The sequence below is a fragment of the Coloeus monedula genome (genome assembly GCF_965178545.1).
Source record: "Coloeus monedula genome assembly, chromosome: 4".
Taxonomy (NCBI): Eukaryota; Metazoa; Chordata; class Aves; order Passeriformes; family Corvidae; genus Coloeus; species Coloeus monedula.
Window position 1 is genome coordinate 2094723 of NC_138784.1, and position 13555 is coordinate 2108277.

At 39.2% G+C, this 13555-nt stretch overlaps 1 protein-coding gene across 4 annotated transcripts in view; it reads left to right on the forward strand.

The window, feature by feature from the left end:
• Window positions 1–13555, forward strand: part of ERC1 (ELKS/RAB6-interacting/CAST family member 1) — a 284042-nt gene that overhangs the window by 8479 nt on the left and 262008 nt on the right. For all 4 annotated transcript variants that reach the window (XM_082280692.1, XM_082280694.1, XM_082280695.1 and 1 more), the window contains exon 2: window positions 2181–3014. In XM_082280692.1, coding sequence (XP_082136818.1) covers window positions 2346–3014 — 669 coding nt within the window. In that variant the 5' untranslated portion in view covers window positions 2181–2345. The remainder of the gene's footprint in view (window positions 1–2180; window positions 3015–13555) is intronic.

Below are 13555 nucleotides of genomic sequence, written 5' to 3' on the forward strand. Positions count from 1 at the left end.
CTCTCGGTGGAATGTACTTTATGTAGCATCTAAGAAATCATATCTGACTTGTTTTGAGTGCTCAAGTGGTGTCACAGCAGCATTTTTAGCATTTTGATATCTCAAACAGTGAGGCTAGTCTGAAATAGCCTTTCTGTTTGGAAGAAATGTTTTTCTTCCAGATCCTGGGGCACAGTGTCTTGCTTATTGAAGCAACTTCAGTGGAACACTGTAGACTTTGTTACACAGTTTATATTTCTGTACTGTTTTGCATAAGGATATGTAGCTGAAATAGAAGAAATGTAACTTGTATTAAAAAATTACATCTGTAGGTGTTGCTTTGGTAGATAGTTTCAGTTAATGCTGCTGGCTGTTTTTCCTTGGCCTGTTCTCCTTTACATATGTGCTTTAAAATATTCTGTAGCGATATTGTTGCTAGCTTTTCTTGTCCCTAAAAAAAAAAGTGAGCACTTGAACATCTTGAGAACTGCTCACAAAGCAGTATCAATTTCCATAAACTTTGTAAATTTCCTCATGCCACTGTATCTTCTATGAAATTGTGTGAAAATGACAAAATGCTGGCTTACCCTGATTTTGTTTTCCCTTTAAAATTTAAGGTTAACATTTCAAAACTATTTCTTGTTGTATCTTTTCCTATACTAACTTTTCATTCCAAAAGGAAAAATGCTTTATCTTCATTTTTACTTCTTCGTTTCTATCCTTTTCCAGTATTTTTTGCAATATTTTTTTTGGTCTCTTTCCCTCCACCATCCCTCTTTTAAACTTAATCTTTAAGCTGTTTGCCCAATTATTATGTCACAAACATGCTGGTTTGGAGACATTTATTCCTAATACCTGGCAAAGCTGACTTCTGAGCAGAAGGGGCAGATAGATGAAAGCTGGTGTGAAAGGCAAGATGCTGGGATACATAAGATGCTGCTACTCTTTGGACACTGGCTGGTATTCGTTCATCTGATGGGATCAGGAATGTTTCAGTGTTCTAGTTTTGATTTTATTTGAGCCCAACAATAACATGAAATAGTTTACACTGGAAAAAAATAGTGAAGAAAAGAAAGTGAGGACTGTATAGTGGGGTAGGTTTTACAGTGCAGTAGTTTAGTTACATTTCTTGCTTCTCTGCTAGATCTTGACTACTAACTGTGATCCCAGCCCAGAGTCCCCATGCTAAAGAGCTTCCTGCCAGCACTTGTACAACAGCATCATATTGCTCTGCAAAAATAAGGAATTTTATTGCTTATGCCACTAGAGCCCTTATTTAAAGAAAAAGTAGAGGGGAGAAGGAACAGCAACAGAATGATGTCATGCTGTTCTGTGTTTTAAGAGGCCCCTGCTGTTGAAATATCATTTAATTTAATTAATCTCAGCTGGTTAATGAGAAGTATATTTCAATTGAAATCTTTTCTTAACCTGAACAAAGACTTAAGTTAGATTTAGTTTGAGAGAAAGTAAGAGTCTAAAACCAGTTTCCAGTGGAACTGTGATTCTCTTCCTCTTAAGCTCATTGGTCTCATTGCTGGGTCATTGCTCCTCTTTCAGATTTGCATCTATGCTTGCTTAAGTTGTGTGGTCAGTAATGATTTGATGATTATTCTTACTTTTGGTTCTCACTTCTGCATTTGAAGTAGGGCTGACAGGAGTGCTAAGGAACCTGCTGGTTGAGATCGTGGTCAGAGTCATTTCAGTCCATCCTGCCTTGCCATTTGCGGGATGATTTCACAGCACAGGGGTTTAGAAACCATGTCCTGTGGAAGCTGGCAGTGCTTGAAGGAAAGATATCCTACTGAGTGGTTTTTAAATTTTGATTCTCTCTTACTCAGAAAGGTAACAGGTAAAACATTAGGGCCAGTTAGAAACAGGAGAAAAGATTAGATGACATCTGAAGGGTTTTGTCATGGCCAGCAAAATGATGTCTTGAAGATTGATGGATTCTCTTTTCCTTCCCTCTTTACTGTGATAATATAACAATAGAAAAGCAAGAATAGAAGTTTCTTTTTGAGTTTAAATATAAGGGTTTAAATAAAATATTGCTTTTTGTTGTTAGGAAGAATTGAAAAGTACTGGAGAAGTATAAAGATAGTAGAATATATTCTACTGTGGGACAAATATTTGGTGATAAACTAGGTATTTAATGTGTTATTTTTATTGATACAGATTTTAATATGTTACTCTTATTGTTACAGATATGGTCCTGAGCATCGTGAGCACGTGACTTCAGAGATGGACAATCGGATCTGTTACAAGTAGTGATTGGCCTTAAGTTTCCTTATAACCATTGAAGAGCTTAACAGGAATTCTTTCATTCCTGATTTTTGCCTATCTGATTGCCTCACACCACCAGCTTAATCATGTATGGAAGTGCTCGTTCCGTGGGCAAGGTGGAGCCCAGCACCCAGAGCCCAGGGCGTTCCCCGAGGCTGCCACGGTCGCCTCGCTTGGGCCATCGGCGAACCAACAGCACAGGAGGCAGCTCTGGGAGTAGTACTGGGGGTGGCAGTGGGAAAACCCTTTCTATGGAAAACATTCAGTCCTTAAATGCTGCCTATGCTACGTCTGGCCCTATGTACCTCAGTGACCATGAGAACGTGGGTGCAGACACCCCGAAGAGCACCATGACTCTGGGCCGGTCGGGGGGGCGGCTGCCTTACGGCGTTAGGATGACTGCGATGGGCAGCAGCCCTAACATTGCCAGTAGTGGAGTTGCCAGTGATACAATTGCATTTGGAGAGCACCATCTCCCCCCAGTGAGCATGGCATCCACTGTGCCTCACTCGCTGCGCCAGGCCAGGGATAACACCATCATGGATCTGCAGACACAGCTCAAGGAGGTGCTGAGGGAGAACGATCTGCTTCGCAAGGACGTGGAGGTGAAAGAAAGCAAGCTGAGTTCTTCCATGAACAGCATCAAGACCTTCTGGAGTCCTGAGCTAAAAAAGGAAAGAGCTCTGAGGAAGGATGAAGCTTCAAAAATCACCATTTGGAAGGAACAATATAGAGTTTTGCAAGAAGAAAACCAGGTTTGTCATCTAATGTCAGTGCTGTGTTAGTGTGGTAGCATGATTAAATGTCTTTAATAAACTTGCATGTCACACTTAAGCAGCTAAATTAGATTGGTGCTTTTCTTGGGTAAGTGATGTGAGTAAGACGTGTTTTCAACTTGCAAGCCTGTTTTTAAATGTTTCTTGTCAGACCTGTAAACCACCTTGAGTGCTCATTTTTCCTTGGGTGTCATGTGAGTTTTTTTCCCCTAGGACTGATGGTAACCACTCTGTTTCCTTTTGCAAGTATTTATTCTGTTCATAAATAATATTTCTGTGCTGTTTACCTCTTGAAGCGTTCTCTGAGATGCAGAATGTACTAACTGCTGACCCCCAGTATAACTGAACTGTTGCTGAATGTTGACAGATTGCCATTAGAAAGAAAGTTAAAGTTATGGTGGTCTTACTTTAGAGTTAAAACCTCCAGACCTGCAGTTTTCACCAACAGATATAAATTGTGTTCTTGGCTACATTTAAATAACACTGTTTAATACATGCTTGTTATTCCTTTGTCATAAACTCTGTATATCTTGTTATGCAGCTATCCTAAAGCACCCTACAGGTTTTTTTGTAGTGGTCTGGCCAGCTAGAGAATAGGCAGAAGAACAGAGATTCTCAGGTGTCTAGGTCTTTGGTGTTGTGCATCTTAAAAGCATCTCCAAATTAAAATAAAAATGAGAGGTTGATTAAAATTGAGGTCTCTTTGTAGTCAGTTCTACTGATTAAAAGCTTGCTTAATGTTCTCCCACCTAGACCTTCTGGCTGCCTTAGTCCTGAAGTAAATATTTGTCTTTGAATGAGTGTCCTCCTGTTTAGTTATTTCTGGCCAAATGTGAGTTCAGCATCTCTCTGGACTGTCAGGTAAAAAACCACACTATTCTTATGGAATACAGACCCAGTGTCCAACTCTAGAAGTTCCCTGAAATGTAAGTGAGCTTTCATCATGACAAAATTACTTTTCCTATTGAGCTTTTTAAGTATCCAAGCAAATTTAATAAAAGTTTCCATAATTCAAATTTGACCATGTTCCTGCAGCTTTTAAGGTATAGTTGCTATTTTAGGCAATGCTTTTTGTAAGATTGCTTTTGAAGGTGAAGGAGAGAGGGAAATGCTGGAGGAAAAGGGTGGTGCTTGACATGTTCTACTCTACTTCCAGGTAGTCTGTCTTCAATAGTGAATTACTTTTGGTTAGTGATTAGTCTAGTACACTGAACCTGTCTGCAAGTTTCTTTTCACTTTTTAAAGAGCTTGAGTTGAAGGAAGTAAGTTGTTTTTCCTGAGATAGTATGAAATCGTTTACTGAACTTGTCATGTAGCTTTATAGCTGTATTCTTACCAAATGGTAAGTATCACAACATGGCATTTGTTAGGGTGTGTGACACTTTGTCTGCATTTACTTATGTCATCTTGGAGTGCAGAAAACCTGAAGTTAAATATTGCAAAGGTAGGATTTCTTTAGAAGCAGTAATGTAATGAAAATTTTAGTTATAATGGTACAGTACCAGGATAACAAATACCTGGAATACCAGTCACTCAACTTTCTGGTGTTCTTTGTATTTCAGTTGCAGGTAAGTCTTCTAATTCTCAAATTCTTTTCATTTTTAGCCCTGTTTTCATATCAAAGAGAATGTCTTGGAATACTGTAATATTTTTTCTGAAATCAGTTTTGACATTTGAGGATGCTTTGGAAATCTTGCAAGAAAAATGCAATGAATATGTGGTTTAGAGTGGATTATGCAATTACTAAATATGAATACATTAGAGAACAGTGATTTCTCTATCTTAGATATTTTTTTTCCTTGTCTTTCCTTTATCCCCCTAATTAAACATTTACAGATATTTCTAGGCTGCTGTTCTCTAGGCAATCACTGTAATTACTACCACACTGGTAGAATTGTGTAACTTCGGTCCAAAAGTAAGAAGGGTGCAATTTAAAAGTAAAGGGGTATTATTGCATTGAGCTGTGAAAACTAAGAATGCTAATTAATAGATTATAGTTAGCTAACAGTGTGTTCTAATTAAATTCTGAATTCATTGTGTCTTCTATAGCCTTTTGGAGTTGGTTACTTCAGCCCTTTATGTGGAAGATCAGTTTAATAGGATTTTCTGTAATTAAACAGACTTCTCTGTTTAGACTCTGAACAAGGAATTTCCCAGATCTGTTGGGGGACCAGAAAAATATCTTCATTACCCCTTCAGCCTCCCTCTTAAGTGAGTTCCAGTAGAATTGCAGGAACTGGAGTTTTAGCCTTTAATATGAGCATTTCAGCAGATCACTTTTAATAAAGACTTCTTGCACGTGCAGTACTTGTTCTTTATATAGAGTTTATCTCAGACCAGTCTTAGTGTTAAAAATTGACTCAACTCATGGAGCCAAGATGCTGGCTGACTCATGCCATTATCTGATAGTCATCTCCATCTCTTTCCTGTGGGCTCTTCATTCTTCTGCACACCCTTGATTGTCCCTGATTGTATTGCTGTTCTTGTCACCTCAGCTTGAGTGATTGAATTGCCCCTTGGGTTTGGAAGTTGTTAAAAGTACCTGAAAGTGTGAGCCCTGGTTGATTGCCACCTCAGCCTTCTGTGAGTAAATGCTCCGGTGTCTGTGAGTTTTCTGTCCCGTTTCTTGGGCACGTGTACAAATAAATGTATTGCTTATTGATTTCCAGGAAATTTTCTGGATTCAATAAAGCTCAGAGAATGAGTGGGGAGATGAAAGAGCATGCTACCTGTCCTGAGGCAGTCGCATCCTTTTGGTTGTCCTCTGAGGGCAATAGGTAGCAGGGATATCTTGGATATAATCCCGAGAATGCCATGCACATGCTCCTGTGTGGCTCTCCCGTGGGTGGGGAGTGCTGTGGTCCTGTCCCCAGCTGTGGTGCAGCACAGCTGTATTCTTCAGCTACTCTGAGCAAACACCGCAGCTGGGGAGTGGAGCATATGCTGAGCTTTATTTTTATCCTTTGTTACTGATCCTGAAGAGACAGAAAATCCTTTCTTTTCATAAATGGGGAATGTCATTGACATGTCACTTTGAAGAGCTCCAAACTAAACATGGAAAGTATTCCTGTAGTTAACATAGATTCTTGGAAAAACACAACAGTTTTCAGTGCAGTGTGGATGAGTTAGCCAATCATTCTTTGCAAGAAGCCAAGAGGAGAGTGCAAATGATTCCTCAGTTATGCAAACCCATGCATATTCAAGGAGGAATTGATGAAACCAGTAAACAGGAGCTTGGTTTTGGCATGGTATCACTCTCCTCAGCATGCTTTAGTGGGAGCTGTATTTTTCTGAGTTGAAAAATAATTTTTTTTAGTGTGTGGTTCAAAGTTTCCCTGGAAACCTCTTCATCAGAAGCCAGAAGAGGAAATGAAAGACAGTGAGTATGTTTTGCGCTATGATAGAAATAATTTGCCTAAAAAGTGGGCAGTGGTGGGGTGATGTGAAACTCAAGGACAAAGGAATTCCTCTCAGTTGAAACTTGCTTGTGACAAGGTGATTGTGCCTTAAAATAAGGCAATACAAATGTGATGTCTAATGCCCTGCATTGAAATTTCCCACATTCGACTGATCTACTTTTAAGATCAGATTTATGTTTCAGCTAAAATAGTGTGGTACTGCTGAAAACATCTTTTTACTTTGATGCATTTCTGTGGTCTTTTTGTGGTTGGAGACCTTGGATGTCTGAGTCAGAGAATTTTAACCAAGAAAATATTTCTGAAAGGAATTTCACCTTGCTTGGGGTAAGCACTTGAAGAACATTGTACTTTATTGTGATGGATGTATTCCAGCATTTTACCAGTGTTCTTCTCCAGAATCAGAAGTACTTTCCATTTCTTAGTAGTGTGTAATAAGCATCTCACTTTTTAAAAGTTGTTCACGTGTTAACCTCTTAAATGCATTGGGTGCTGCAGTTATAAGACTGGCTGAGCTTCTAATGAGTACATTCTTTCTCTGAAAATCAGATTAGTTCTCACTTCTCCATTGGTTTAATGTTTTTTTCAATTATGTATTAAAAAATTTTTTGATATGTCTTAGTGGTGTGTCATTCTATTACTAGCCCCATTCCTGGGTTGGTTGTTAGCTGATAGAAAACTAAGCTTTCTGCCATTATGGGTGTTTAATTGTGCAATATGTGGTTCCATAGGCATTGCTTAGAGGCATTCTCTGTATCCCAGAGCATTGCACTTAAATAATTCCTTCAATGGCAGATGCCTGTTGGCTCTCTAGAATGCTGCCAGCTTTAAGGCTCCTTCTGTCTTTCCCCAGTTGCAGCATGAAATTATAATTCAGCTCTCTTTTAGAATAACTCAAAACTACCTCGAGTGCTTGATATCTGAGGCATTTATCAAGTTGCAGCACTTTGTAGCAACCTCAAAAATTGTCATGTGATCACCTAGGAGAACACCCTGTGTTGTGTCTTTTTTCAGTTCTATAAGGAAATAAAACTAAACATTTTGTGGTTATCTGTGTTCCCCAAGGCTCCTTTTGTCCCATGTTTCCTATCGAGGTAGGATCTAATACCTTGGGTTGCTTTGAGCTGTAGCATAGGCTGAACAGCTGGTCTCTACTTGATCCATTAAACATATAAGGGGAATAGTACCCACTTCAAAGCAGCTTGTAATAAAATGGGTGACGTCAGTGGTGCTGTTGAACTTAGTAGTTTAACTGTGCTTTTTTTGCTGTTAAGCTGGAGCAGGGATTACTTTAAATTCTGCAGAACTTAGAGCAGACTCTTTCTGCTATAATTCTTTCTCTAATATGCATTGAGACTGTTCAGATACTAGTGATGCCTGAAGTGGCCCCCTAAACAACAGAGACTGGACAGGAATGAAGGAATAAAGGCAGGTATTTATTTGAAGGGCCTTCAGAGGTACCCTGGGGAGCCAGAGGCTGCTGCCAAGATGGACCCCAAGGTGGACCCCAAGTCATGAGTTCTTCACCCTTTTATAGGTTTGGTTCATTTGCATAGCAGGGTTAATTCTCCAATTAAAGCTTCAGTTAATGATGTTATTTCCCCAAGCTTGCCCCCCTTTCAGAGGCTTTGGTTTACACATTTTGGGCCTAGGACAGTCTGGGTGTCCTCGGAGAGCAGGCCCAGAGAGGCTTTGTTGTGTCTGTCCAGCACAGAGAGCAGAAGTGAACAGGCTCCAAGGAACTCCAGAGTTACACACCAGGCAGTGCAGGATTTGGAAAATATGAAAGTTAAAACCTAAGGCACCACTAGACTCCTAACTAGAGTTGCAGTGTGTTACTCCACCATTTAGTGTGTATATTTCTGAAAAGTCTTGTCTGTAGTACTTCATTTCTCTAGAATCCATTGTTCTCTAGAAGACATTTGTCTTTCAGCATTTTATTTGTGGTGTTTGAGTTAGTAATTTTTTCCCTTAAGTGTCCTTGCTTCTGAAGTATGAACTAGGTAGCTTGAAACTGTGTAGGGCCTCCTCTTGGTCACTCAGTGAACAGTTAACAATGGTAGATGATGGCAATAGTGCAGAGGTGCTCCTACATTGTAGGTAATTTCTGCTGATGTTACAGCTTTCTAATGCCAAATCCAGCAGTCTCATGTGTCAGCCTTACTCTACCTGGTATTGATTTAAGTAGAAAGGAGAGGAGCACTTTAGGTGGAACTGCCAGGCCATGGAAAAAAGATTGTAGTTGTGCTGGTCTTACGTCAATCTTTCGTGTATGCCTCCAGGACGAAAAACTGAAATAGAACTCTTTTCAATTTGGTGATATTAGGAAGCCTCAAAGATTTGAAGATGGTCAGCAGAGTGGGCCACCATGACTAAACTGTTTGCTGAAAAAAACCTATTCTTTCCAACTAAGTAGATTTCTAGGATACTGTTAACAGTCCATTTAATGCTTAAGATGTTAGTAAGACAGAGGAACTTTTGTATTTAGGAGAAATAATTGCATATATGTATACTTTGAGATGAAGGCTGGAGACCAAAAGAGTTTAGAGGGGACATTTCTGTACTCTGAAAGTAGTGAGTGTGTTGGATAACCCATGAAGAGCAGTCATGCCAGCTATCTGAACCTAGTAATTGAAGAAAGAAACATTGTGAAATGACCTTTGAGGCTCAGCTGGCAGGAGGGGAACAAGGGAATAAACCTGGTAGTGCTCTAGATGTTCCAGTATACAAGTCCTTTAAATTAATTTTCTGTATACACTCTTGTTTAGTGGACACAGTGAAATAGCAGTGTTTTCTGTAACAGTGATTTGTGGTGATTTGAGATCCTTGACAGAAGTTAGATTACCACTGCTGCCAGCAGGTAGCATGGCTATTGAGGATTACACTTTTATTTCCTTGAATGGATAATGCTTTGCAGTTCTTCTCTAAATTTTGACATAATCTGTTGAACACACAGAAAAAAATGGCTGCATCTGCTAAATGTAGTGCATCATAATTATATCTTCATTTTTTGGTCTGAAGATAACAATCAGTAGACCTTGAAGAGAAAGTTTTTTCAGCAAAACTTGCTTTCATAACCCACAAGGTCTACATAATTATGTTTTTGCATAGTATTTTCAGATTGATACTGGTTCTGTTGGAAAGGTCAGAGTCACCATCTGTAGTGGAAAAAAATACAAGGACAAAGTGTATTTAGTTTCCTTCTTGTTCTAAGTGATTTGCTTAGTGCTTGCAGGGGCAGTACCTTGGACTGTGAAGCAGAAGGGGGTGTTTGGTAATACTGGCAGCCTTGAGAAGCAGGTAGCAACCATCAGGTTTTGCAAAGTGCCATTGGAACTTAGAGATCATAGTAAATCACAAAGAACCCCATTGATTTTGCTTCCAAAGAATATGAAATAGCCTGTTTTCCTTTAATTATCCTGAGAGGATTTTTTTTGTTTGTTTTTCCTATTAGTAACCCTGGATTAAACACTAAAAACTTCTGTACTGTTTGGGAGAAATGGAGGCATTCCAATATACTTGATGTTTTGCAATTGCTACGTCAGTATTGACATTTAAACTGTAAAGAAAAGAAAGGAAGGATCTTCTATCAATATCTAGATCAGTATTTGAAGAGATCTCATGATAATTTGAATTTTTGTCAGTTGACCTCCATTAAGAAAGCTTCTTATGGATTCACCCTAGGAAGGGATTGTGTTCTTTAAAGAAAAAACAACTCACAACACTCCAAACAAACTACCCCCCCCCCCAAAAAAAAACCCCCAAAACTCCAACCCAAACCCCACCAATCAAAGAAAAAAAACCCCAACCTCCCAAAAGCATAAAATAGTCTTGTATTGCATGTGTGCTCCCAAAATGAGCGTGATCAGATGCCAAAATACTGGCACAGAACACCATTAGGGCTTTTTCTAGTGATCATTGCTTTAGAAATCAGAGGAGTTAAACTTATGTATAACAGTTACAGGAATAAATACCATGTGACTGCCTTCTTCAGTTTAATTTTAGCAACTTCGTTTGTAAACTGGAATGCTAAGTAATGTACAGTCATCAGGGAACCTGAAGAGCTTGATGCTTGTTGCTTTTAAGCTGTTTGTTGAGCTATTTACAAGGTTTTAAAATTAATTTATATACTACTTCTTATTCCTGTTGCTATTTAAATGATTAAAGTGTGTGACCAGTGGGCTGCTTTTGCTCTTCCCTGGGTTGGGGCTGCTGGTCCAGAATCCCCTTGAAACAGAGAGAAAAATGTAGTCCTTGCTGCTCTGTGCTGCATGCAATTCCTGTAAGGGCTGCTTTTAAAGTCTGATGATTGTTACCACAAGTTTGGAAAAGAAATAGTCTAAGCCAGCAAGGGTGAGCAACTGGTTGGAGGCAGTTAGGTTCTTCCAGAATTTGGTTCCACAACATCAAAAGGAATTTAAAGGCATTGTGTAGTTTCCTAACCTTCTGGGGCAGTTCATTGCAAGCATGCAAAATAAGATCAGGTCCTGGGGTGAGGAATTTTTGAATTTCAGGTGCAGCACAATGAAATACCCTTTTTATTGAGGGAGGAAGGAAGGGATGGAGATCAGCTGTCCAATAAAAAGCTATTTTTCAATGCTTTGCAAATGTAGCAGAGAGGTGGAGAATAAATTTTACTTTCAGGTGCTTTATTTAATGCCTGTTGCTATACGATATCTGCATTGTAATCAGGTTCTGTACTGTGCTCTTACACACTTCTGTTTCTGCACAGGTATCCTCTCCTGCTTCTTCCCATTCTCCTCCCCATTCCCCTGCTTCACTGGCCTGGAGAAGCAGGGTGACAGCCTAGCTTTGGAAAAACAAGCAAGTAATAAATGGTAGTCCCAAATTAACTAAGCCTCGCTGGTATCTGTATCAAAGCTAAGTATGGTTGCATTTTTTCCTGGCCAATACATTCTGTGTCATCGTGTTCTCATGAGCAGCACCATGGAGGAGCAGGCACTTCACTGAAGAGTCTTTCACTGCCTAAAACGTTTCACAGGTGCAGCCTTCCACATGAGACAGTATGCTTGACATTAACTTCATGGATTTTTTTGATCCTTCTTATCAAATGGTCAGGTACCAGCTACCTTGGGTGGTCAAATTTTGTGAACAGATGGTCTTCTAATTATATGCTGATGTGAATTCCAAGGAATATGGGGCCACACATTTCTTCTGATGCTTCTTGTCACTTGTTTCCGAGATTAAAACAAGTCAGCACACGAACTGCCACCATTCAGAGATGAAAATCTTACTTTTTCAGGTACTTTGTATGGGATCTGTTTCTTCCATAGTAGTTGATTGCTCCTGGCATTAATACATATTATTATATATTAATATATATTACATATAGCAATATATATAATATGTATGTATATACACCCCCACACAAATCCTACCCTTTTTTAATGCAGTGTGATGAGGCTTCCATACCTTTTTCCCTTACAGGAATCACAAAATTGTCTGACTAATGGTCTGATTTTTAGTGGAATTGTGTCTCAGATGACAAATACTTACTTTTGACTGAGAGGAGGGAAAAGCTTTCTGAACATTTGTTTCTGTTGTAGCACATTGTCTTTGAGCAATCTTGTACCTACAGGTCCTTGTCTCAGCCTTAACCTGTTGTCAGACTTGGGGTTTTTTTGTTCATTTTATTTTACTATTGGCATAATTTATTAGACTTCACACGTTATAAGTGAGTATCAGTTCTTGGATGAACAGAAACAAACCATGAGGTAACAAAAGTAACGAGATAAGTGGAGCTTTCCTCGTTAAAGATACCCACGCAGCCTATTGCAGCATCTGATCTCACAGCCAGAAGCCTCCACGAGGCTGATTCTTATGTCTCTTTCTCTTTGGAGAGATGGGAACATTTAATAGTAAACATTTGATTTGCTAAAGGGTTCAGGGCATCATACCAAAGCCCTTAAAATGTTAAAAATGTCAAAAGCTACACAGCTAAGAAATGCCAACCTGTTTGGAAAGTAAAATGTCCCTGTGGAAGGTAGTACTCATCCATAGTCAATTAATGCCTTGGATCTGGTCTAAAGAAGCAGATGATTGATGAAGAGACATGCTCTTTAAGGGTGGTCATACTTTTGGATCTGGAAGCAACTAACAATTTACACAGAGTTTTGAAAGTGTTTTTGGCTTCTGTGGCAAAAGGTTTCAGTGTTTCTTTGTTGGATGAGAGAAAGACATCCATGAAGAGGATGACAAAAGCTTTAGGCTGAGAATTAGTACTAATAGGTGAAACTATGGATCCCAGAATAATCCTAGAAAAAGGAAATGAGCAGAAAGAACAAGCATAATGAAGGCTTTTAAATGGGTTGTCAGGAAATGCTGTGCCCTGCACTGGAGACTTAGGAAGTAACTGCCTTATTTCCCCCAGTTGGGTAAATGTGGAGAATAAGATTCTTCAGTGATTCATTATTCATCTCTGCTCAGTTTAGGAGTGCAGATGACAGTGTTGTGATTACTAGGTACAGCTTAGTGAAATACCAATATTCCAGTGTATTTCTGATTGTGCAGCTCAGTAACTGATGAGAAGGGAGAGGACAGAGGTAAAAATATAGATAATTTTTTGGTCTCATCAACTGTGGCATTATTGTGTGGTTTACATTAGCATAACACACTTATGTGCTTTTCTGAAATCTTCCTTTGGTGTGCACATAGGTTAATTTTAACAGATGATGTTGCTTGTGAAGATTGGTAATTTATCCAAAGTAATTGTACAAAAGGCCTACAACTATAGGTGTGCTTTTTTTTTTTTTTTGAGGATAGAGGGATTTCCCAATCTTCATCAGCCTGTGTATCAGTTGAGTAAAGTCAAATTATTCTGTTTGTGGAAGCTTTGATTTGGAGGACAGCATTTAAACCTTTCTACCTCAGCTGGTATCTGATGGGTCACGTTTGGCCATGTGGCTGTGAGCCTGGTAATGTGTAAATGTTTAAATCGATCTGAGAGCATAGTTACTCAAAGGAGGGACCTTTCCAAGAAAGCATAGGGTACCTTCATAGGAGAAAGTAAATAGCATGCTCTGTATGTGCAGACAGCAGCACTTTTTATGGGTGAAGGAAAATAAGCTCAGCCATTTTATGATC